This window comes from Schistocerca nitens, chromosome 1, assembly GCF_023898315.1.
Source record: "Schistocerca nitens isolate TAMUIC-IGC-003100 chromosome 1, iqSchNite1.1, whole genome shotgun sequence".
Taxonomy (NCBI): domain Eukaryota; kingdom Metazoa; phylum Arthropoda; class Insecta; order Orthoptera; family Acrididae; genus Schistocerca; species Schistocerca nitens.
This window is the reverse complement of record NC_064614.1, coordinates 1,240,377,229-1,240,401,250: the sequence shown is the minus strand read 5'-3', so window position 1 is coordinate 1,240,401,250 and position 24,022 is coordinate 1,240,377,229. Positions and strand designations below refer to the sequence as shown.

At 40.6% G+C, this 24,022-nt stretch overlaps 1 protein-coding gene across 1 annotated transcript; it reads right to left on the bottom strand.

The window, feature by feature from the left end:
- Window positions 1-19,551: 19,551 nt before the first annotated feature.
- Window positions 19,552-20,395, bottom strand: LOC126239793 (uncharacterized). Its single transcript, XM_049947885.1, has 2 exons — window positions 20,310-20,395; window positions 19,552-20,192 (listed from the first exon to the last, which is right to left on the bottom strand). The coding sequence occupies exons 1-2, from the start codon at window positions 20,380-20,382 to the stop codon at window positions 19,936-19,938; spliced, it is 330 nt and encodes a 109-aa protein (XP_049803842.1). The 5' UTR covers window positions 20,383-20,395; the 3' UTR covers window positions 19,552-19,935.
- Window positions 20,396-24,022: the final 3,627 nt, after the last annotated feature.

Genomic DNA, 24,022 nt, shown 5'->3' with positions numbered 1-24,022 from the left:
AAAATCACGCGAGTTCATGAGAAATACTCCCATCTACAAAGTGAAGAGTGGCGTCGCTACGAGAAAGACTGATTTGTTTTATGTTCTGTTCAAAATTGGCGGAAATGCACCAATACTTCAAATGAATACCTGTAATCAAATTTATTTTCTTCTTGTCAATATTTATGTATATAAGTATCTGTATGTGTATTTGATTTGTACTTGTATCTATGTTAGTATTTCAATGTTTCTAATGATTGAATGAGTAATTCTTGAGAACACGAAAAAAAAGGAACCTATGTTAAATCCTTGAACACTTATGATTGCATCATGCTACAACCAAGTTTGTTAATGATCAAGCAACTGTGATTAGCTTTGACGACTTAGTGTGAAACGTATATAATTCTATATGCCTTATGTTATGTTTGTTTTGCTCCCTACAAGGAGAGATCCTGAAATACTTCATTCACTAAGTACGTGAATCCAATAATATTACGACTGCGAGTGAGTCGTAACGATCTTACAGAATCATTACTCCTCACGCGGGAAGATTTAAATTGACAGAATTGAAATATATTTAACCTAATAATAATAATTTTTTTTATCATACTAGACCGGCCTGCCCGGACTAACTTTCATGGAACAATAAGTTACAATAAGACAAACCTGTCATCTCGTGGTCAACGCCTAAATGAATGCCAGTCAGTTCAATAGCCGTGCGTGCTTTTAGCCCAAGCAGCGCTTTATCCATACCTACCCTTCACATTTTTTCTCATCTTAATATTTGACTTAAACTTTTAATTTTTATTAAAAATGAAATTCCTCCAGCTGTACTTAAAATTTTATATTTACTTCGCTACTCGTTTCGGCGTTGCGTCAACGCTATCTTCAGGCCCGTACACTTTGATGAAATCAGTTGTGTGTGGCTCAGTGCTCCACATGGATGGCGGGCAGTAACTAGTGTCCCACCTTCATCCAGTTTAAATATGGATGTACGACGATTAAACTTTTAATGTAAATCGTACCCCTTAAGAGCAAAATATGACAGCATTTTAAATTTTCAAATTCGGCCGATAATTATACAAAATACTGAAAATGAAATCTTTGTTGCCTATGGAAGCCCGCTAGATAGGCAACCTGGAATGGTACTGGGTGACTGGGTGACTGATCATTTTAACCATTTAGTAATGAGGCAGCTTAAGGGCAAAGCATTTCCGGATCTCTGCATCACGTGTGGGATTTTTCTGACGAATCACAGCTTCATTTCTGTTGCTCTTTCCATGCCTACAAAACCATGACGATACTTCTTTTTGTGTAGTTGAATGGTCCAGTCACATTAATGTGCCCACTTGTCAAAAGTCTGAATAACCTTCTTTTGCAGGAAGAGAGTGAGTGAGGTTCTGGAAGGTACGGACAGTGATGTGAAGTCATGCCGACTCCACTGCCGTGGCCAGTTGCGCTACGTTTTTCGGTTGAGGAACAGCCCGCTCGAGGTTCAAATGGCTCTGAGCACTATGGGATCTAACGTCTGAGGTCATCAGTCCCCTAGAACTAAGAACTAACGACATCACACACGTCCATGCCCGAGGCAGGATTAGAACATGCGACCGTAGCAGTCGCGCGGTTCCGGACCGAAGCACCTAGAACCACTCGGCCACCGCCGCCGGCTCCCGGTCTAGGGAGTCCCACATTTTCTCGATTGGATTTAAATCGAGGAATTTTGGTAGCCAGTGGAGTACAGTAAATTGATGGTGGTGCTCTTCGAACCACGCACGTACACTGCGAGCTGTATGATACGCTCTCTCCTGCTGGTAGATGCCATTGTACCGAGGAAAAAACAATCTGCATGTCGGGGTAGACATGGTCGCAAAGGTAGGTGAATAATTATGTTGATCCATTGTGCCTTCCACAATGACGAGATCAGCCAGGTAATACCGCGAAAACATTTCCGAGACCATAACACTCCCTGCTGCGGCCTGGACCCTTCAAACGATTGTTGCAGCGCCATACACGCCAACGGCCATCTATCCGGTGGAGCGTAAAACGTGGCTCATCTGAAAAGGCAATCTGTCACCACTCAACGGACGTCCAACTTCCGTACTGGCGCGCAAATTTCCATCTTCATCTCCGATCAACAGCATTCAGCATGAGTGCGTGAACCAGGCACCTGTTGCGGAGGCCCGTACAGAGCAACGTTTGTGAAACAGTTGTTAAGGAGACACTGTTGGTAGCCCCACAGTTCATCCGGGCGGTCAGTTGCTTAACAGTTGCAAGTCTATTCGGCCGTTCACATTTCTGCTGCAGTCGTTGACTCCTGTCATCTACGGCCCGTGGTGCAGAACTGCTGCCTTGACGCCAATTTTGAATGGCGACATTTTGCCACGCACAGTACACTTCAAACACGAGTCACGCAGTTTACAGACAGCCGTTTCCGAAATGCTTCTACCCTTGGCTCGAAAGCCAATGATCATGTCCTTTTGGACATCAGATCAATCGCTCCGTTTCTGTATTACGACAAGTACTGCACTGTTTTCCGCGTCCCCCTGACACGTTTCACGTACCCTCCACTACTAGTGCAGCCACCGAGTCTGTAAGTGGTCATTGACGTTGACTGTAGTATACAAAGAAGTTGCAGCATTAGAAAATTGCAGCGAACTGCAGGAAGATCAGCAGCGGATAGACACTTGGTGTAGGGAGTGGCAACTGACCCTTAAGGGGCTCCGGAACGCCCTATACTTGCAATGTTAAAATAACGCTTATAAATTACATCTTTCCTCACAAAGTATTTGAGGTAGGAAGTTGAACTTTTTACAGATTATTTATTGGAATATGGGCTACAACTTAACACAGGGATTTTACAAAATTTTAGTTCAGTTATTAGAGATGATTTTTTTTCAATTGTAATGAAAATTCACAACATTTTTTTGCAATTTTTTATTTATATATTCAAAAATACAGTTTTTTGGAAAAAGGCTGTGTTAAATTATGCAGAAGGTACTGTGTAACATTTACTGAAAGTTTGAAACAAATATGTTTGGAAGATCCTTAGAAAACATGTAATTAGTATGAGAAAATAAAAGTTTTGGGAATCGAGCGACAAAGATTGGATTAACTTTTTAGTGCATTCCAGGTCCATAGGATGGATTATCTTCATCCTCTGCAAACTCCTCCTCCAGCTTCCTCTTGTTCCTCCTCCTGTTTACTCTTGCTTGTATTTCTAGACTCTTTACAGCCCTGTCTGCAACCCGAAGGCGTTCCTTGTCTAAAGCAAGCATCGCTCGTACCATGTTAGAACCTATCTTCATTCCCATATTTCTAAATACCTTTGGCTTTCCAACATTTCTCCTTTTCTTAAAAGCCTTCAGAGGATTTCTAATAACTTTACTTTTACTCATTATTATACTTCAACAAAACAGAGACTCAAGAAACAGAATTAATTACGAATATTTTCGAGATAACGACAGAGTAAATAAACATGAAACAATCGACAATCACACCAGCGATATATATTGAACCATCACAGGTTAGCCACAACACATACACTCCTGGAAATGGAAAAAAGAACACATTGACACCGGTGTGTCAGACCCACCATACTTGCTCCGGACACTGCGAGAGGGCTGTACAAGCAATGATCACACGCACGGCACAGCGGACACACCAGGAACCGCGGTGTTGGCCGTCGAATGGCGCTAGCTGCGCAGCATTTGTGCACCGCCGCCGTCAGTGTCAGCCAATTTGCCGTGGCATACGGAGCTCCATCGCAGTCTTTAACACTGGTAGCATGCCGCGACAGCGTGGACGTGAACCGTATGTGCAGTGGACGGACTTTGAGCGAGGGCGTATAGTGGTCATGCGGGAGGCCGGGTGGACGTACCGCCGAATTGCTCAACACGTGGGGCGTGAGGTCTCCACAGTACATCGATGTTGTCGCCAGTGGTCGGCGGAAGGTGCACGTGCCCGTCGACCTGGGACCGGACCGCAGCGACGCACGGATGCACGCCAAGACCGTAGGATCCTACGCAGTGCCGTAGGGGACCGCACCGCCACTTCCCAGCAAATTAGGGACACTGTTGCTCCTGGGGTATCGGCGAGGACCATTCGCAACCGTCTCCATGAAGCTGGGCTACGGTCCCGCACACCGTTAGGCCGTCTTCCGCTCACGCCCCAACATCGTGCAGCCCGCCTCCAGTGGTGTCGCGACAGGCGTGAATGGAGGGACGAATGGAGACGTGTCGTCTTCAGCGATGAGAGTCGCTTCTGCCTTGGTGCCAATGATGGTTGTATGCGTGTTTGGCGCCGTGCAGGTGAGCGCCACAATCAGGACTGCATACGACCGAGGCACACAGGGCCAACACCCGGCATCATGGTGTGGGGAGCGATCTCCTACACTGGCCGTACACCACTGGTGATCGTCGAGGGGATACTGAATAGTGCACGGTACATCCAAACCGTCATCGAACCCATCGTTCTACCATTCCTAGACCGGCAAGGGAACTTGCTGTTCCAACAGGACAATGCACGTCCGCATGTATCCCGTGCCACCCAACGTGCTCTAGAAGTCAACTACCCTGGCCAGCAAGATCTCCGGATCTGTCCCCCATTGAGCATGTTTGGGACTGGATGAAGCGTCGTCTCACGCGGTCTGCACGTCCAGCACGAACGCTGGTCCAACTGAGGCGCCAGGTGGAAATGGCATGGCAAGCCGTTCCACAGGACTACATCCAGCATCTCTACGATCGTCTCCATGGGAGAATAGCAGCCTGCATTGCTGCGAAAGGTGGATATACACTGTACTAGTGCCGACATTGTGCATGCTCTGTTGCCTGTGTCTATGTGCCTGTGGTTCTGTCAGTGTGATCATGTGATGTATCTGACCCCAGGAATGTGTCAATAAAGTTTCCCCTTCCTGGGACAATGAATTCACGGTGTTCTTATTTCAATTTCCAGGAGTGTACTTTATCTCACATCACTAAAATGTACCTGATGAACACGGACGTTAATAATAACACCATTTGACAGCAGTTTAACAGCGCCACAGTGGGTCACGCCCATGTAGAACACATTTCAAAAAAAAATTAAAAATAGTTGTAGTGTTCGGAATTGAATAAATTATATATCTATTAAAAGGTAATAGTCTGCAGATTCAGAAAATGCAAAAAAGTAAAAATTGAACTTTTCATGATTTTGAGCCTTTCCGGAGCCCCTTAACATAGACAAATGTATTGCGAATACATGGAAAGAAGGATCCTTTATTGTATGATTATATGATAGCGGAACAAACACTGGTAGCAGTTACTTCCGTAAAATATCTGGGAGTATGCGTACGGAACGATTTGAAGTGGAATGATGATATAAAATTAATTGTTGGTAAGGCGGGTGCCAGGTTGAGATAGACCTATACTTGAGTATTGCTCATCAGTGTGCGATCCGTACCAGGCCGGGTTGACAGAGGAGATAGAGAAGATCCAAAGAAGAGCGGCGCGTTTCGTCGCAGGGTTATTTGGTAAGTGTGATAGAGTTATCGAGATGTTTAGCAAACTCTAGTGGCAGACTCTGCAAGAGAGGCGCTCTGCATCGCGGTGTAGCTTGCTGTCCAGGTTTCGAGAGGGTGCGTTTCTGGATGAGGTATCGAATATATTGCTTCCCCCTACTTATACCTCCAGAGGAGATCAGGAATGTAAAATTAGAGATATTCGAGCGCGCACGGAGGCTTTCTTGCAGTCGTTCTTCCCGCAAACCATATGCGACTGGAACAGGAAAGGGAGGTAATGAGAGTGGCACGTAAAGTTCCCTCCGCCACACACCGTTGGGTGGCTTGCGGAGTATAAATGTAGATGTAGACGTCGAACATAGGGGGTGGACACAGTAATGTGATTGGACCGTGTATTAGCCTTTCGATCGGACTTATACCGTCTTCCCGTCTTCCAGCCCTGCTTACCTCGAGGTGATCTTTACATCCTCACGTAACTACTACAGCTAACGTCCTCTATAATGTTTTGCACACTCTTGTCATTGCCTGGCCACGTTATCTTCCGTCTCTACTGCTCATTACAGTGTCGAGTTAACTGTTCTAGGATCCTGTGCGGCGTTTCACTAAAGGGTCACTTCTATTGGTAAGGGTTTATGGCCATTACAATTTTTTTTTTCATTTCCACAAATTTTCTGTCCCTTCCTCCCACGTATCCCCTTGTCCATCTTTCTTTCTAACCCTGTCTTTCTCTTTTCAGCCTCAGTCAGTAGTGTAACAGTTTACCTGATTCTCTACTCTCAGCAATCTAGCAATAACAATTTTTGTAGTATCCTGCCCACTCGTCTAATATAGGGTGCCCAGGAAGCTGTCTTCTCGGATCTCTAGACAACAACTCAAGGAAATCGTATTAATGGAGTTTATTACGGCAAGTTAAATCGACAATACTTTGCGTGCAACGAAAAAGTTCAAGGGAGGGGAGCACGTTTTGTATCATCGCGAAATATGGGAGAGAGTGTCACTGAGATGATACAGGATTTGGGCTGGACATCATTAAAAGAAAGATGTTTTTAGTTGCGACGGAATCTTCTCACGAAATTGCAATCACCAACTTTCTCCTCCGAATGCGAAAATATTTTGTTGAGACCGACCTACATAGGGAGAAACGCTCACCACGATAAAACAAGGGAAATCAGAGCTCGTAAGGAAAGATATAGGTGTTCGTTCTTTCCGCGCGCTGTACGAGATTGGAATAACAGAGAACTGTGAAGGTGGTTCGATGAACCCTCTGCCAGGCACTTAAATGTGCTTTGCAGAGTATCGATGTGGATGTAGATATACAAAGGTGTGCCGCAACCAAATGGCGACAATCAAATAAACAATGTCCTTCGGTGTATACAATTTCAGTGCCAGCAAAACAAACCAGTTCATAAGTCACAGCTCTAGCGTTTGTATAACGGCTTGTATTCCACTCCGGCAACGGTTAGACTGCGCGGCGCTTGTATTCTCTTCGTGTAGATGCCGCTCCAGTCGTCGTGTCGTCCTAGTCAGTGTACTCCTCTCTGCTCTTCCGTTCTTCATGGTTGTGCTGGCGCTTGTCGTTACGCCGAACAATTTTAGTTACAATGAAATGATAATTAAATCAAGACCCTAAGCTGTCGACAGGCGTTGATATACATCAACGGGGACAGTTGAAAATGTGTGCCCCGACCGGGATTCGAACCCGGGAGCTCCTGCTTACATGGCAGACGCTCTATCCATCTGAGTCACCGAGGGCACAGAGGACAGTGCGACGGCAGGGATTTATCCCTTGCACGCTACCTGTGAGACCCACATTCCCAACTTAATGTCCACACATTACACTCGTAGCACTCCTGCCCATTATACTCATTACTCGCGGCAGACAATCTTACCGAGTCCCGTAAGAGTTCGGGCAATGTGTGTGCATCCAGCACAGAAGAAGAAGGTCAATGGCTGGTTAGCTTTAACTATATGAAGATGATATCTGTTCTTTCGGACATGTCATCAGTCCCCTAGACTTAGAGCTAATTAAACCTAACTAACCTAAGGACATCATACACAGCCATGCCCGAGGCAGGATTCGAACCTGCGACCGTAGCAGCAGCCCGGTTCCGGACTGAAGCGCCTAGAACCGCTCGGCCACCGCGGCCGGCCTGGAAGAACAGATACCATCTTCATATAACTTTAGTTACATTTTCGATGATGTTTTAACATATCAAAAGCACATATTTTTATAACTTCACTTTAATAGGCTACAAACTTGAAAGGCTATTACTTTTTCTATCAAATAAGAAGCTATCATTCCCTGAAATTGTTGAATTTATGTAGCTACGTGAACTACTACTGAGCTACACGTATTTCGCATTTAGCAATGAAATTTGCGTGCAACATGAAGGTCTCACGATGGGTTCAAGCACCTGGAGCGAAAACTCCTTGCAGTGAAATCATTGTCTGTGGATAAAGTTATTTACTGTAAACGTTAAGTTGCTGATTCGAGTACATTGCTCTTGTTAGGTCATATTGGGTTTGTTGTTATGTGGGAAATGAGTTCAAAACAAGACGGAAGAGCGTTATTATTAGATTGCATCGGAATGAATAAATCAGTGCTGGCATTGTGGGATGTTGTAGTGGATGAGCACAAAAACAGAAGTTTTAAGAATGAGGAACTGTATGATTCGTTTCTCAGAAAATAGGAATAGCCAGGAAGCAATATGTTTTTTTTAAAAATTAGTTACTGCAAAGTTATAAATAAAAGTATATATAGATATTTACCTCTGTGTATACATTACTTGTTCTAATTTAATCCTGTAGTGTATGTGTTATTGCATTAGACATATCCATAAGTGTGTTTCAAATACTTTAAGGTGAAATTGCACTTGTAAATATAAGCCTTCGGAATAATTGCCAGTAGTAAGATGTAGAATAATAGACAAGTGCAGACTTTTGGAACGCGTCTCTCATTTTATTAGTTTGTTTTTTGTTGAAGAGGACATGGGCGTCCGCAGAAATTTACCCGGGGTGGAGGGGACGAACGGGATTGGGTGGCATGCAAGTGCACGGGGAGGCAAATGTGTGGGGAGAACCATTTCCAGTAATGTATCAAATCTTGGTCTATAAACATACAAGAATGTATGATAATCTTTTATTTTCGTTCAACCTCAGTTCTTTCAACAAGTTTCTGTGAATTATCTTTGATGCACCTTGTGCCAAGTTTTCAACCCTCTTTTTCTGCTTGCACGAAGGAAGAGCAATTACCACAGCAGCAGCGTCTTTATCGTCCAACGTTCCAAACCACACTATTATTGACGGTATAATTGACAATATTATTCAGCAGTGTAGAGGGAACGTCATGCACAATATTTTTGTGCAATGTTATTGACCGCCTGGGGGTCACTTTACGCGTAGCTGTCGCCAGGCGCTCACGTGGCAGCATTACCAATCGATACAGCATCGGTCATCTTCGGCAGATTCCGCCAACGTCCGCGAAGTCCATTCGCCCCTCTCTCTCGCGCACCGCAGCCCCGTGCGGGCCACGCGGATGAGCCACGAGCTGGGCTCTACTCGGCATCGACTGACCAGTTCACCTCGACGTCAGTGTTTCGACTAGCTGTTACAGTCTGTGCGTCAATGGGAAAATAGAAAGAAAGAACAATGTCTGACAGAGAAATGCGGAGAAATTGAAAAATAAATAGCTGTTTGGAGAACCAATACTGGATTCATTATTTTCAATGTAAACTAAGCGATTAATAAAAAATCTGTTAGCATTAGAAATGCTGGCAGGAAAACTCCGATAGGTACAGACGAAAATGCGGCTCGAAGTAATAAATTGAAAGCGCATTACAAGAGAAAGAACTGTCCAGTAACTTTGTGGATGAAGATAGCTGCCACGTAAGAAAGGGAAGATTAAGTCCTTATGTTGTATTTGAAATAGATAACCATGAATAAGAATTCAAAGAAGAAAATATGTATCGATATACACCTGAAACACCGATGTCATTGGGGGGACTAGAAAGTCTATGGTTATTCAAAAGGGTGTTTACCATTCATAAATGGAAAGTATACTATCATAGTTAAAAAAATATTTTTCTCAGATTCCGGAGAAATTATTACAAACTTCCTATAAGAATTATTGTATATTCAACTTATCTTGCGCTTTGTTTAGCAATATGACCTTCAAAACAATAGAAATAACAATTGAAAGGGTGCTCGACTATCAGCAGTTCGGTTTCATAAATTTAGACAACATTGTCCATAGTAGAACAGCGACCTGGTGCTATAATTTGGTTAAAATAACACTTGCTGAAAGTCTTTAAATCTCCTAACAGCTCATACGGTAAATTGTTCCATCGGAGAATAGCTATAAGGTGCAATAACTTTGTTAAAATTTTAATTTATTTTATTTTATTTTAACCAAAGTTCGTTTTCAGTAATTTCTGTTAAACTGTTAATCAGACAAGACTACTAGTTAACAGTTTATTTTGATAGACATCGTAAAATGGTTAATTAAGCGAGGGGTTGGAGGAGGATAGTGACAGAAAAGAAAAACTTTCGTTTAGGAATTTACTCCATGAAATTAAGGTTCCAAGGAAATCACTCGCGAGCTACAGAAAAGGAGCTTCGAAATTGTTAATCTGAGTACAGATTAGCATATCTGCAATGCGCAACATAATTCAAGGGTCACTTTTTCGAAGCCCACTAATAGTTCTCCAGTTGTTATGCAGAAGTTAGAAATTTGTCTCAAAGCTGCCTACAAGCTTCTTCTATAACGGTGCAAAAACGTGGCGTCCTGTGACGTGACGTCATCGTAAGGCCCAGCGATGCTTGGGACTGAAAAGTTCGGCATGGCACTCGGTGACATGCGAAATCTGAAGAGTATCGACAGATATGCCTGTCACATGCGAAAAAAAAGACCAGAGCTCAGAGTTCAGGCGAGTTAATGCTGTCACAGTGGCACCAAATTTCACCACAATTCTGCCAAACGCCACCATGGATGTATCATGATGGGAATATCATCACACCCGCTCTGACCCACATCTCACCCTCTTCTCCTGACGCCTCTGTGATGGAAGTCAAAATCGCGAAGTCCATCGTTGAAATCGCGCGGTTTTCTTATGGGTGAAAACATTTCAGATACACCACCGCTCAGAATCAACACGAAAACCTCTCAGTGGTTGTCATAAAGAGGTCAATTAGACCATCCATTCCCTTGGGGCGTTGATGCCAATACATTTCTCAGTCGAAAACGACAGTTCACAGTGCCATGAGCTTGACATTGTTGACAACCTCTATCACTGCTGTTACATACGGACAGTTCAATCTTCTCTAAGGACATCACGGGCCTGCAACCCCACTGAAAGTGACTGCACCCCTTCGAAGTGCAGTGCAACCGCATTCTTTTGCTCTGGTGTATAGGATGGAACCACAAGGGACCGTTCAAAATCACTCAAAGAAATTTGAACGTGATCAGAAGCAGTTCAGGATCTTTACGCATTTTCACCCTCCTGCTTCATGTGCTCACGGTGAGGGGGAAGGGGGGGGGGAGGGTGTTCTGTCAGTGTTAGACATGACCCGCGGTGACATGCGAAATCTGATGAATATCGATAGATAAGCCAGTCACATCGGCACTTAGGATTAATTGAATGGCTGTCTCTGTGCGGGGACATTTTTTAAGTGCACAACAAAGGCGTGTAGGTGTCATCGAGGATGTTGCTGAACTTGGGGGGCTTATAGGGACCTTTTGCAGCTTTATTTAAACATGTGTCAAGGTCGCAGAACAGTGATCACTCCAGAGAGGGGCACGAAGCAGGAGGGCTAAAAAAACATGAAGATCCTTTACTGCTTCGGATCACGTTCAAATGTCATGGAATAGTTTTGAACGGTCCCTAGTAGTTCCGGCCTGTGCACTAGAGCCAAAATTTCGGTCGCACTAGACTCCAGATGAGTGCGATTACACTCAATGGAGACGCATGCTCACAATGTCCTTAAGAGAAGGGTTGGAACATCAGAGGATATCAGCAGAGCAAAACGTTATCAAGAACTTCGTATCGTTGCTTATCGCTCTGCGAACTGTCATTTTCGCCCTTTAGAGGCTTATCTCACTAGGGGTAAGATAGATACTGCCTACAGGAAAATTAAAGAGACCTTTGGAAAAAGGAGAACCACTTGCATGAATATCAAGAGCTTTGATGGAAAGCCAGTTCTAAGCAAAGAAGGGAAAGCAGAAATGTGGAAGGGGTATATAGGGGGTCTATACAAGGGCGATGTACTTGAGGACAATATTATGGAAATGTAAGAGGATGTAGATGAAGATGAAATGGGAGATATGATACTGCGTGAAGCGCCTGACAGAGCACTGAAAGACCTGAGTCGAAACAAAGCCCCCGGAGTAGACAACATTCCATTAGAACTACTGACAGCCTTGGGAGAGCCAGTCCTGACAAAACTCTACCATGTGGTGAGCAAGATGTATGAGACAGGCGAAATACCCTCAGACTTCAAGAAGAATATAATAATTCCAATCCCAAAGAAACCAGGTGCTGACAGATGTGAAAAATCACCGAACTATCAGTGACTAACGCGAATTTCTTACAGACGAATGGAAAAACTGGTAGAAGCCGTCCTCGGGGAAGATCAGTTTGGAGTCCGCTGAAATGTTGGAACATGTGAGGCAATACTGACGCTACAACTTATCTTAGAAGAAAGATTAAGGAAAGGCAAACCTACGTTTCTAGCATTTGTAGACATAGAGAAAGCTTTTGACAATGTTGATTGGAATACTCTCTTTCAAATTCTGAAAGTGGCAGGCGTAAAATACAGGGATCGAAAGGCTATTTACAATTTGTACAGAAACCAGATGGCAGTTATAAGAGGGCCATGAAAGGGAAGCAGTGGTTGGGAAGGGAGTGAGACAGGGTTGTAGCCTATCCCTGATATTATTCAATCTGTATATTGAGCAAGCAGTAAAGGAATAAAATGAAAAGTTCGGAGTAGGTATTAAAAGCCATGGAGAAGAAATAAAAACTTTGAGGTTCGCCGACGACATTCTAATTCTGTCAGAGACAGCAAAGGACTTGAAGGAGCAGTTGAACGGAATGGACAGTGTCTTGAAAGTAGGGTTTAAGATGAACATCAACAAAAGCAAAACGAGTATAATGGAATGTAGTCGAATTAAGTCGGGTGATGCTGAGGGAATTAGATTAGGAAATGAGACACTTAAAGTAGTAAAGGAGTTTTGCTATTTGGGGAGCAAAATAACTGACATAGTCGAAGTAGAGAGAATATAAAATATAGACTGGCAATGGCAAGGAAAGCGTTTCTGAAGAAGAAAAATTTGTTAACATCACGTATAGAGTTAAATGTCAGGAAGTCGTTTCTGAAAGTATTTGTATCGAGTGTAGCCATGTATGGAAGTGAAACATGGACGATAAATAGTTTAGACAAGAAGAGAATAGAAGCTTTCGAAATGTGGTGCTCCAGAAGAATGCTGAAGATTAGATGGGTAGATCACATAACTAATGAGGAGGTATTGAATAGAATTGGGGAGAAGAGGAGCTTGTGGCACAACTTGATCGGTTGGTAGGACATGTTCTGAGACATCGAGGAATCACCAATTTAGTATTGGAGGGCAGCGTGGAGGGTAAAAATCGTAGAGGGAGACCAAGAGATGAATGCACTAAGCAGATTCAGAAGGATGTAGGCTGCAGTAGTTACTGGGAGATGAAGAAGCTAGCACAGGATAGAGTAGCATGGAGAGCTGCATCAAACCAGTCTCAGGACTGAAGACCACAACAACAACAACATGCCGCCCCCTGAGGTGTTTGGATTCTGAGCAGCGGTGTGTCTGAATTGTTTCCTCGGTCACACACTTCTTGATTTTAGCGCTAGACGTCGCGGTTCTGATCGCAGAGGCGTCAAAAGAAGGGCTGAAATGTAAGTAAGAGGGGGAGTGATGACCTTCCCATCACGTCGCGCATCTACAGTGGCACTGGACAAAATTTTAGTGAAATTTTTTGTGCCAATGTGACATCATTAACCTACGTTGCACCTCACGTGAACTTCTGAGGTCTGGCCTTTCTTTCGAATCTGTCGACACGTTACTGTCTGAAGAATCGCCGAGCCCAATGCTGACTTCGCAGGGAGCCACGCTTTTGCACCGTTACAGAGGAAGGCTGTAGGCACCTTTGAGTCAAAATTCAAACTTCTGCATAGCAATGGGAGACAATTACGGGGTTTAGGAAAAGTGATCCTTTATTCGTGTTGTGCTTTATGCTTTCTGTTTTTCCTCATCTGTCTACAAGTACACAGAATACTTATTTCAGAATATGCATTTCAGTTATTAAGGAAGTACATATAGTAAAAAATTATCTTTTTTCATAAGCATATTTATAAGGGGCTGTCAAATGAAAACCGAACACACGTCACGGCGGGACCATGGAGTGGTTCTATTTGAAAGTAATCACCACACGTTTTAATACTTTTATTCCACATGGGGACGAAACGATCAATCCCTGTTTCGCAAAACGCGGTCGGCCTCTGACGGATTCACAACCGCACCCACTATTTCTCTTCCTCGTGCTATTGAAACAGATGTCCACATGTGACTTTCTTCATCAAGTCGCCAAAGATCTAAAAATTACACGGTGAAAGATGGGTGCTGTATGGAGGATGTTGCAGTGTTTCCCAACCGATCAGCTCTAGCTCAATACCTCAATTTTTGACTAACTCCACCGATTTTAGTTATTTACCTAATTTTTTCGTTCACCAACAGATTTCTGAGTTCCTTATTTCACATAAAAGGTGAATGTAAGAAAAAAAGGTGCACATTAAATTCACCCATTTCTACTTCATTCTATAAAAGGTGAACGTAAGAAAATAAATAAAATGAAATTGTAAACGAAGGTAAATTATTCGAATTCACATCGTGAACTCTATATCATGAAATTCACTATTTTTATTTTTACGTTTCTTCATTCCTTTATATTTTAGTTTCATTTGTCCTTTTCCAATTATTTCAAAATCCCAACCATCAACTAATTTGGAATATCTATTTGGTAAAATAACTTTAAAATTATCATTAAGTTCCATACAAATATTTTCTCCATATCTAGTATTTAAATATTCACATCCAGTAACATCATATAAAACATTTGTCTCCACCTCACATATTTTTTAATCTCTTTCGAGACACTTACATTGTTGAGCTTCTTGATTAGAATCCCCATTTATAAAGAAAAAATTTTATTAGATTTATATACAAAAATTTTATTAGATTTTGATGATTTGTAATGTCCATATGGTAATGTATCTACTCGATTTTCCAGGACATGTCTTTTGCTGTCATGTGGGCTCAGCGCCTTCTTCTTTATTTCAACTGTGAAGATTTCATGTTTTTCACTTTGAATCAAATTAATCCATCTGTACTGTTCTCTATCGTTGAACAGACAGTACTTATAATCTTCCAAGCTGATTCTATTTTTTATCACACAATCCTTAACTCCTCTCGATTTCTTCTCCAACTCTTCGCCAACCTTGTAGGCATGCATCTTCGCCCTTGGGCACAGAACTCTTCCATTATTTTTCCATTACGTTAATCTGTCATTTTTCCAACAACTTTCTTGTTTACTTGTGGAAGACCATAAATATTATCCACAGGATAATCACTTGTATCAAATTTATCAATCACTGATTCCATTTCTTCGTAGAAATCTTCAGTTTTAATATTGTAAATGTATCTTGATAACACAACTCAATATTTCCCCCATATTTTGGTTTCATAACTCTGTAGTGAACATCATACATCAGTTCTTTAGACAGCTCAAGTATACTCATTCTGAAATAGATGGGCTTATTAAATATAATTTTTGTCTTGTTCATATGAATGGCCAAAAGATTTTCATTAAATATGGTTCTTCCTTTAAAGTTTGGCTTAGCTATAACTATATTACACTTTTCTCCATCTGAAGCTAATTTTGTATCCACTCTGTTTCTTATATTTTCCATCGTTTTACCAAACACAGAATTTTTCATCAATTTGTAGAAATCTTTCTCAACGTTATTTGAAGCCTTGGTCCTCATCTGTGCGTTCAGACCTATATATTTCATTAGCCAATCAGATTGTTCAAATTTTAAAACTCTATGTATTTTTGTGAGTTTCATTCCAAGAGACAGATACTGTTTGAGGTTTCTACAATGAACTGCATAATTGTACCTGTCAAGTAGAGTAGTCATCAATTTGCTTTCTTCATCACTGGCACAATTTTCCCTTCAGGAGGTAATGGGAAATCTTTATGTAAATCGTATAATTCTTTTGGATGTTCTAGATCTACTTCGAATATGAATTCCTCTCAACAAGTGTTTGATATCTCACTTCTCAGAATTAGCTGACTCATTCCATACAAATCCAGAATGAGGTAAATATTGACTCAGAGCATAACCATACAGATTCTTTGTATCTAAATATGCCATATAATCTTTTTATTGTCAATATCTATCAAATACCTATTATTTGCTTTTACATATCTCTTGCAACATTGTGATATTTCTCCACTTATTCCTTTTTCAACCATCAGAATCATATCATAATCATGTAGAAAATTAAGTGGTTGTTTAGTCATTTTCAACATTGCACCCTAAGATAGACCTGGTGCTGTAAAATACCAAGATGGATCCAAATCATAAGCTTTAACACAAATTTTTCTAAAGTTTTCAAACACATCAGCCAATAACAAAACATCAGTTTTCAGATAGAGATCATGATATTCACCAAGATTTTATATAAAATTTAATTTTTCCCAAACTATTTTTGCATGTTTGTAATCTTCATCACTTATTTCACTGTCATTAGGTTTATTGTAAAATTCTTCTTTTGCTGGTAACTGTGTCTCTTCAAATTACTTCCAAGAATCTATGTAATCATATGGATATACACCTTTCCTGATCACTAGCTTGAACAATTCTGCTGAGAAAAATTTCCTAATGTTTGTCATTTGATTCTTTTTCAAATTTGATGAAAGTTTGTCGAGTGATGAAGCCATAAATTTAAATGTGTCAATAAATCTCATTTTCAAGCTTTCTGTACTCTTCCCAAACTGATTTATCTTTCTTAATTGTGTGGGATTAGGTCTATCTCCTTCTCATCATAGCCAATTTCTTTTGCAAAGAGATGAGAATCATATCCAGATAATTTTACAAAGAGGTGAGAATCATATCCAGATAAATTATGTAAATAAATAGGTAAAAGGCTAGGATGCTTTAGTTGCAAATTAAATTACTGTGCAATGGGGCAATGGAAAGGATTCTTATTTAATAGATATTAATCATTAAGTACAAGATGCTTCAGTTGTCAACTGACTCTTCTTTAGCTTCTGCTGCTTTAGCTTTCTTATTCTTCATGTAATCGAAAGTACACTTCCTACATTGTTATCGTTATGTTTATGTGAAGGATTTAACTTAAATCTTTAATTTATTGACAAGCTTTACATTTCTTTGTAGATGCGGATACTTGATCTGTGACAGCTTCTTCATTATCCATCGATAATAATATTTTCAAATGTTCTTCACTCGGAATCCGGCGTAAATGTTCTTTGTAATAATATTCAGCAACACTTTTTCCACATATGGAGGGAATACCACTTTCGTTGTAATTTTTTACATGATATTTGTTTATACATAGTCTACACATCGTTCTGTAACTATCTTTTGTGTAATTCTGTAAAGTAAAATTATCAGTTGACTTCTCAGTATTACAGCAACTGCAAAATTTCGATTCCACAGAAGACTGCTGTTGAACCTGCTCCATTTATATAGAAAAATATTTATTAGATTTGTGAACAAGTAAATCTTTCTAATTATTACAATTTAATCTAGTCATCATCTGAGTCATAATCCATCTGAGTTTCAAAATAACTTCTACACAATGGGCAATTATTTCTTTTCTTTAACCATTCATCAATGAACTCTTAGTGAAAAATATGATTACCTTTGTTTTTACAAATTGACGATTTTCATCACTTAAACATATGGAACGCTCAATATCGTCAGATTGACAATTAGTTTATGAGAATGAAATAATTTATCCTGAAATTCTCTCATAAAATATTCAGTCAGTGCTCAACAAAATGATATAATAGCCCAATCTAATGTATCCTTAAATTCTCTCATAAAATCTTCAGTCAATACTTGTCCATAAGATATACATCCCCAATGTACTTTATCTTGAAACTCTCTATGGAGTCCTTCAGACAATAGTTGGTTAAATAATATACCATTCCAATCTAACCTATCTTGAAATTCTCTGATAAAATCTTCAGTCAGTTTTTGATGGCATGACATAATATCCCATTCTAATTTGTCTTGAAATTTTCTCATAAAATCTTCAGATAATTCATGATGCATTGACACATATTTCCAATCAATTTCAGTATTTTCTTTTGCTCCAACTTCCAGCTCACAGACTTCCAAATTGTTGAGGCTCCGATTTGCAGGAAATAATTTTTAATAGATTTGTGAAAAAGTAAATTTTTCTAATTTTTGAAATTTAATCTATATCATCATCATCATCATCAGGTCCATAATCCACTTGAAAACATTCTGCTTCATGTATAGTCTCTGCTGTATAATCAAGGACATCCATCATATTAAAACGGTCAGCTCTGTCAGCTCTTGCTGGTGCTCTGTTTTTAATAACCATTCTACAAAATGGACAAATTTCTTGTGTCTTTAACCACTCATCCATACAATCCCTATGAAAAATAGGATTGCAGCTTGTTTTGACAAATTGATGATTTTCATCATTTAAACATATAGAACATTCAATGTCTTCAAATTGCTCAATTAGTTTATAAGTTTCTTTAAATCTGGCTTGCACTTCGTTTAGGTTCGCCATTCATAAGAAATAATTTTTATTAGATTCATAAAAAATAAAAAAGAACACTTTTCATCAATGAATCATTTAGGTATGAGTTCAAAATTACCAGCTGCAAAACAATTTAAAAGATATGTTGAATACAAACTACAAATTTCATCTACTGTTAAGTTTTTTGCAAAACTAATAAAAATTATTTTTAATAAATGGAGACGATTGTAGATCTATTCAACAACAAGCTTACATACCACAATAAGCAAATGTTTTTGATTATTGATGAAAACATTATCCTTGGTTTTATGCAAATCTGTTGCTGATCTGTTAGGATATATTCTACCTAGGGATGCAATTAAAGACCATATAAAAAAATACTATAAAAAATACGAGAATTTTGGTAGTGCCATTTCACCGCTACCTAAATATATACAAAAATTAACAAAATTCATCAATGAACCTGGTCTCTATTCTCTAGTTATGAATTCCAAAATACCTTTTGCAGATTTTCAAGATTGGGTTTATGAAAAAGTTTTACATTCAATTCGAATACATGGAAAATATAACATTAGAAAAGAAGTAACAAAGTTTTATGAACATCAAATTTAACATAAAAATTATTGCATAGAACAACTAGAAAAAATGAAGAAATAATCAAATTAGAGGAGGAACTAATAAATATAAGAGAAACAGTTAATATTGCTTCAGAAATAATAAATAAAAAGGGATGAACAAATAAATAGTTTATTACCTCATGTTGTTCCTCAAACAGTTAATGAAAATTTAAGACCAACATTCGTTCTTTTAAAATTAATCGATGATGAAAGTGAATATGATTATTATGTGATTAGAACTCAGAAAAAAATTATGGAAACAGCTACATAGAATTGAAGATCGACATCCTAATTGTGAAGAACTGTTAAGACCGAATTACAGTCCAAATTCAATCAATTTATACCAAAGAAAGAAAGAAAACTTAGCCATTGTTGGCTATCAAAATTATTTCTATCTTTTTGGTGACTACCAACTAGAAGAGTTGATTACTCATATTAATTATATACATGAAAAATTCGAAAAAGACGTAAGTCAACCACTTAAACCTAATAAAATTACTTTATGTTTATTTACCCAGCTGTTGTGTGACTTATCAAAACCCAACCACTTAACATACACTTGATCACCTTCTTTTCTCAAAAGTTTTTCAATGAGATATACATCTGGATATTTTATCATCTGCAGTTCTTGTTCATAAAAATTTCCTTTTACTTCTTCACCATTTAAGTCTCTCAACTTATATGTGACTGGATGAGAATGAATCACATCCTGATTTCAGAAATTTCTGTTGACCAATTAGCAGTATATCCTTTTTCGAAAAGCCCTTTAAGTTTACTAACTCTCACTTTACCTCCTTTTTTAAATTAAGCCTTATCATTAGGCACAATGGTGCCTATCTTATTGTGTTTTCATTAACTTCTATTGGCTGCTACAAGCTGGCTGGAGACTATAACCAGACGGCGTTGCAGGTGAGAACTCACCCTATGAAGGCCCTGGCCATGTTGACGACCCCCCATGTAGGGACTGCAGCCACAACAGTCTCAGTGACAATGCCCTAGACAGCCCCGCACGTGGGTCCGTAGCCATTAATAGCCCTGGATGAGGTGATGGCGCCATAGATGGCTTTGCATGTGGGGACTGTAGCCACACTGTTTTGGTTCACGGTGATAGTGACGTCCCCATGCTTGAGGGAGTGTAGCCACAAAGGCCCCTCATGCACTGGTGGTGGTGCTGGGCACATCAACGACGTGTTAGGAGAAGGTGTTATTGTTGCTGGCTTAAGTTCGCCTCTGAATGGTACCGTGAAGGATTCTGCAACAAAAAAAAAAAAAAAAAAAAAAAAAAAAAAAAACAACAACAAGTGTCTAGAATGTATCAAATGTCAGAAACAAAAACAATAATATGACAATAATGATTCGTGACACTAACCCATACAATGACCTGCATCATATAAAGCTGTTAAATCATTTTCATCCTCCTGTAGGCCATGTCTTATCATCATCTGCCGATCATCATTATTACTATCGAGCATGACTAGAAACAAAGAAGCGTGTCATAAGCACTGCATGTAAGTATAACTTGAGCCTGCCCTCGGCTGCAAGAGACAGTGGTCATGTGAGTGAGCTACATTTGCATGAATGTGTGCATGTATGCTGTCTAATGTGGAAGAAGGTCTTTTGGCCAAAAGGTTTATTTGTTAGCAGTCTCTTTGTTACGTCTATCTGCAAAGCAGCATCTCCATAATATGCTGAGTGGCATTTTCATAATAGAGCCGAAAGCTTTGCTTGTTAGCAGTCATCTTGTTGTGCCTGTCTGCAACGCAGCATCTTCACTATATGGGAGCAGCATGCCATCATTTTCATAATACTTTCACTATCCCATCCTGAGTTTTCCACTGTTTCATAATTAGGAATGAACAAGTATGTTGAAACACAAAATGTTCACTATACATACCGCTGACAATGTTGACTCACTTGCTTTTCTATCTATCAGAGGAGGAAAACACATTGACTGCTGTCATTTTATTACTGCAAGTGGTTCTGCAACTGTCTAACACTGATCTCCAGTCCCACAGTGCAGGCAATTAACAGTGAGCTGGTAATGGTAGGGAAAGGGGGGGCGGGGGAGAAGGTGAAGGCAGTTAGTGCTAGATCAGGATGATACAGTTCACCCACCAAACCACTAGAGGCGAGAACACAGCCAACGTGTTCCTCCCCCCACCCCCCTCCTCATCACTAGTAAGAACAAAGAACTCCCATGTCCATGACAGGCTAATGCAGACGCATCAGGCAAGCCAGAAGAATAATGTTGTTGTTGTGGTCTTCAGTCCTGAGACTGGTTTGATGCAGCTCTCCTTGCTAACCTATCCTGTGCAAGTTTCTTCATCTCCCAGTACCTACTGCAACCTACATCCATCTGAATCTGTTTAGTGTATTCATCTCTTGGTCTCCCTCTACGATTTTTACCCTCCACGCTGCCCTCCAATACTAAACTGGTGATCCCTTGATGCCTCAGAACATGTCCTACCAACTGATCCCTTCTTCTAGTCAAGTTGTGCCACAAACTTCTCTTCTCCCCAATCCTATTCAATACCTCCTCATTAGTTACATGATCTTCAGCATTCTTCTGTAGCACCACATTTCGAAAGCTTCTATTCTCTCTTTGTCCAAACTAGTTATCGTCCATGTTTCACTTCCATACATGGCTACACTCCATACAAATACTTTCAGAAACGTCTTCCTGACACTTAAATCAATACTCGATGTTAACAAATTTCTCTTCTTCAGAAACGCTTTCCATGCCATTGCCAGTCTATATTTTATATCCTCTCTACTTCGACCATCATCAGTTATTTTGCTCCCCAAATAGCAAAACTCCTTTACTACTTTGTCTCATTTCCTAATCTAATTCCCTCACCATCAACCGACTTAATTCGACTACATTCCATTATCCTCGTTTTGCTTTTGTTGGTGTTCATCTTATATCCTCCTTTCAAGACAGTGTCCATTCCGTTCAACTGCTCTTCCAAGTCCTCTGCTGTCTCTGACAGAATTACAATGTCATCGGCGAACCTTAAAGTTTTTATTTCTTCTCCATGGTTTTTAATACCTACTCCGAATTTTTCTTTTGTTTCTTTCACTGCTTGCTGAACATACAGACTGAATAACATTGGGGATAGGCTACAACCCTGTCTGACGCCCCAACCACTGCTTCCCTTTCATGTCCCTTGACTCATAACTGCCATCTGGTTTCTGTACAAATTGTAAATAGCCTTTCGATCCCTGTATTTTACCGCTGCCGCCTTTAGAATTTGAAAGAGAGTATTCCAATCAAAATTGTCAAAAGCTTTCTCTATGTCTACAAATGCTAGAAACGTAGGGTTGCCTTTCCTTAATCTAGCTTCTAAGATAAGTCTAGGGTCAGTATTGCCTCACGTGTTCCAATATTTCTATGGAATCCAAACTGATCTTGTCCGAGGTCGGCTTCTACCAGTTTTTCCATTCGTCTGCAAAGAATTCGCGTTAGTATTTTGCATCTGTGACTTATTAAAGTGATTGTTCGGTAATTTCCACATCTGTCAACACCTGCTTTCTTTGGGATTGGAATTATTATATTCTTCTTGAAGTCTGAGGGTATTTCGCCTGTCTCATACATCTTGCTCACCAGATGGTAGAGTTTTGTCAGGACTGGCTCTCCCAAGGCCGTCAGTAGTATAGCTGATGTAATATGAAAGACAGACATACAAACCTCCAACCTGACTGGACCTGCTGTTACAGTGAGTTTGAGATGTCATAATATACTGCTTCATTGAGCAGGTATTCATAGATCCCCAGCATGGTTCTGGATGATGTCATAAATTTCTGTACAAACGCTATCTGGAAGAGCTGATGCATATGGCTCTGCTATTGAGAGCTGATGCTGCTCCACAGTAAAGCCCTATGCGATGTGTAATCACCTTTTATGGCAGCTATTAGGGAAGACTTTTGTGCCCTATGCGATAAAGATTAACACCTGCCAGAATGGATGCTGCTGTAAATAATAAACGTCCATCAGAGCAGAGTATGCCATTATGTTTCTACAGGGTCGTCCATTGATCGTGACCAGGCCAAATATCTCACGAAATAAGCGTCAAACGAAAAAACTACAAAGAACGAAACTTGTCTAGCTTGAAGGGGGAAACCAGATGGCGCCATGGTTGGCCCACTAGATGGAGCTGCCATAAGTCAAACGGATATCAACTGCGTTTTTTAACATAGGAACCCCCATTTTTATTACATATTCGTGTAGTATGTAAAGAAATATGAATGTTTTAGTTGGACCACTTTTTTTGCTTTGTGATAGATGGCGCTGTAATAGTCACAAACGTATAAGTAATAAAACATGGGAGTTCCTATTTAAAAAAACGCAGTTGATAAGCGTTTGACCTATGGTAGCGCCATCTAGCAGGCCAACCATAGCGCCATCTGGTTTCCCCCTTCAAGCTAGACGAGTTTCATTCTTTGTAGTTTTTTCGTTTGACGCTTATTTCGTGAGATATTTGGCCCGGTCACTATCAATGGACCACCGTGTATACTGCCCACTGAATCGGACGCTGATGTAGCGTTCCAGCAGAGCAGACAGCGCAGTATTATTCTAACCAGCGCCAATATTGAAGCAAGCTGAGAAGGGTTCTCCAATAACGGTCACCCACTATGTGGAGCTGCTACATACACTCCTGGAAATGGAAAAAAGAACACAATGACACCGGTGTGTCAGACCCACCATACTTGCTCCGGACACTGTGAGAGGGCTGTACAAGCAATGATCACACGCACGGCACAGCGGACACACCAGGAACCGCGGTGTTGGCCGTCGAATGGCGCTAGCTGCGCAGCATTTGTGCACCGCCGCCGTCAGTATCAGCCAGTTTGCCGTGGCATACGGAGCTCCATCGCAGTCTTTAACACTGGTAGCATGCCGCGACAGCGTGGACGTGAACCGTATGTGCAGTTGACGGACTTTGAGCGAGGGCGTATAGTGGGCATGCGGGAGGCCGGGTGGACGTACCGCCGAATTGCTCAACACGTGGGGCGTGAGGTCTCCACAGTACATCGATGTTGTCGCCAGTGGTCGGCGGAAGGTGCACGTGCCCGTCGACCTGG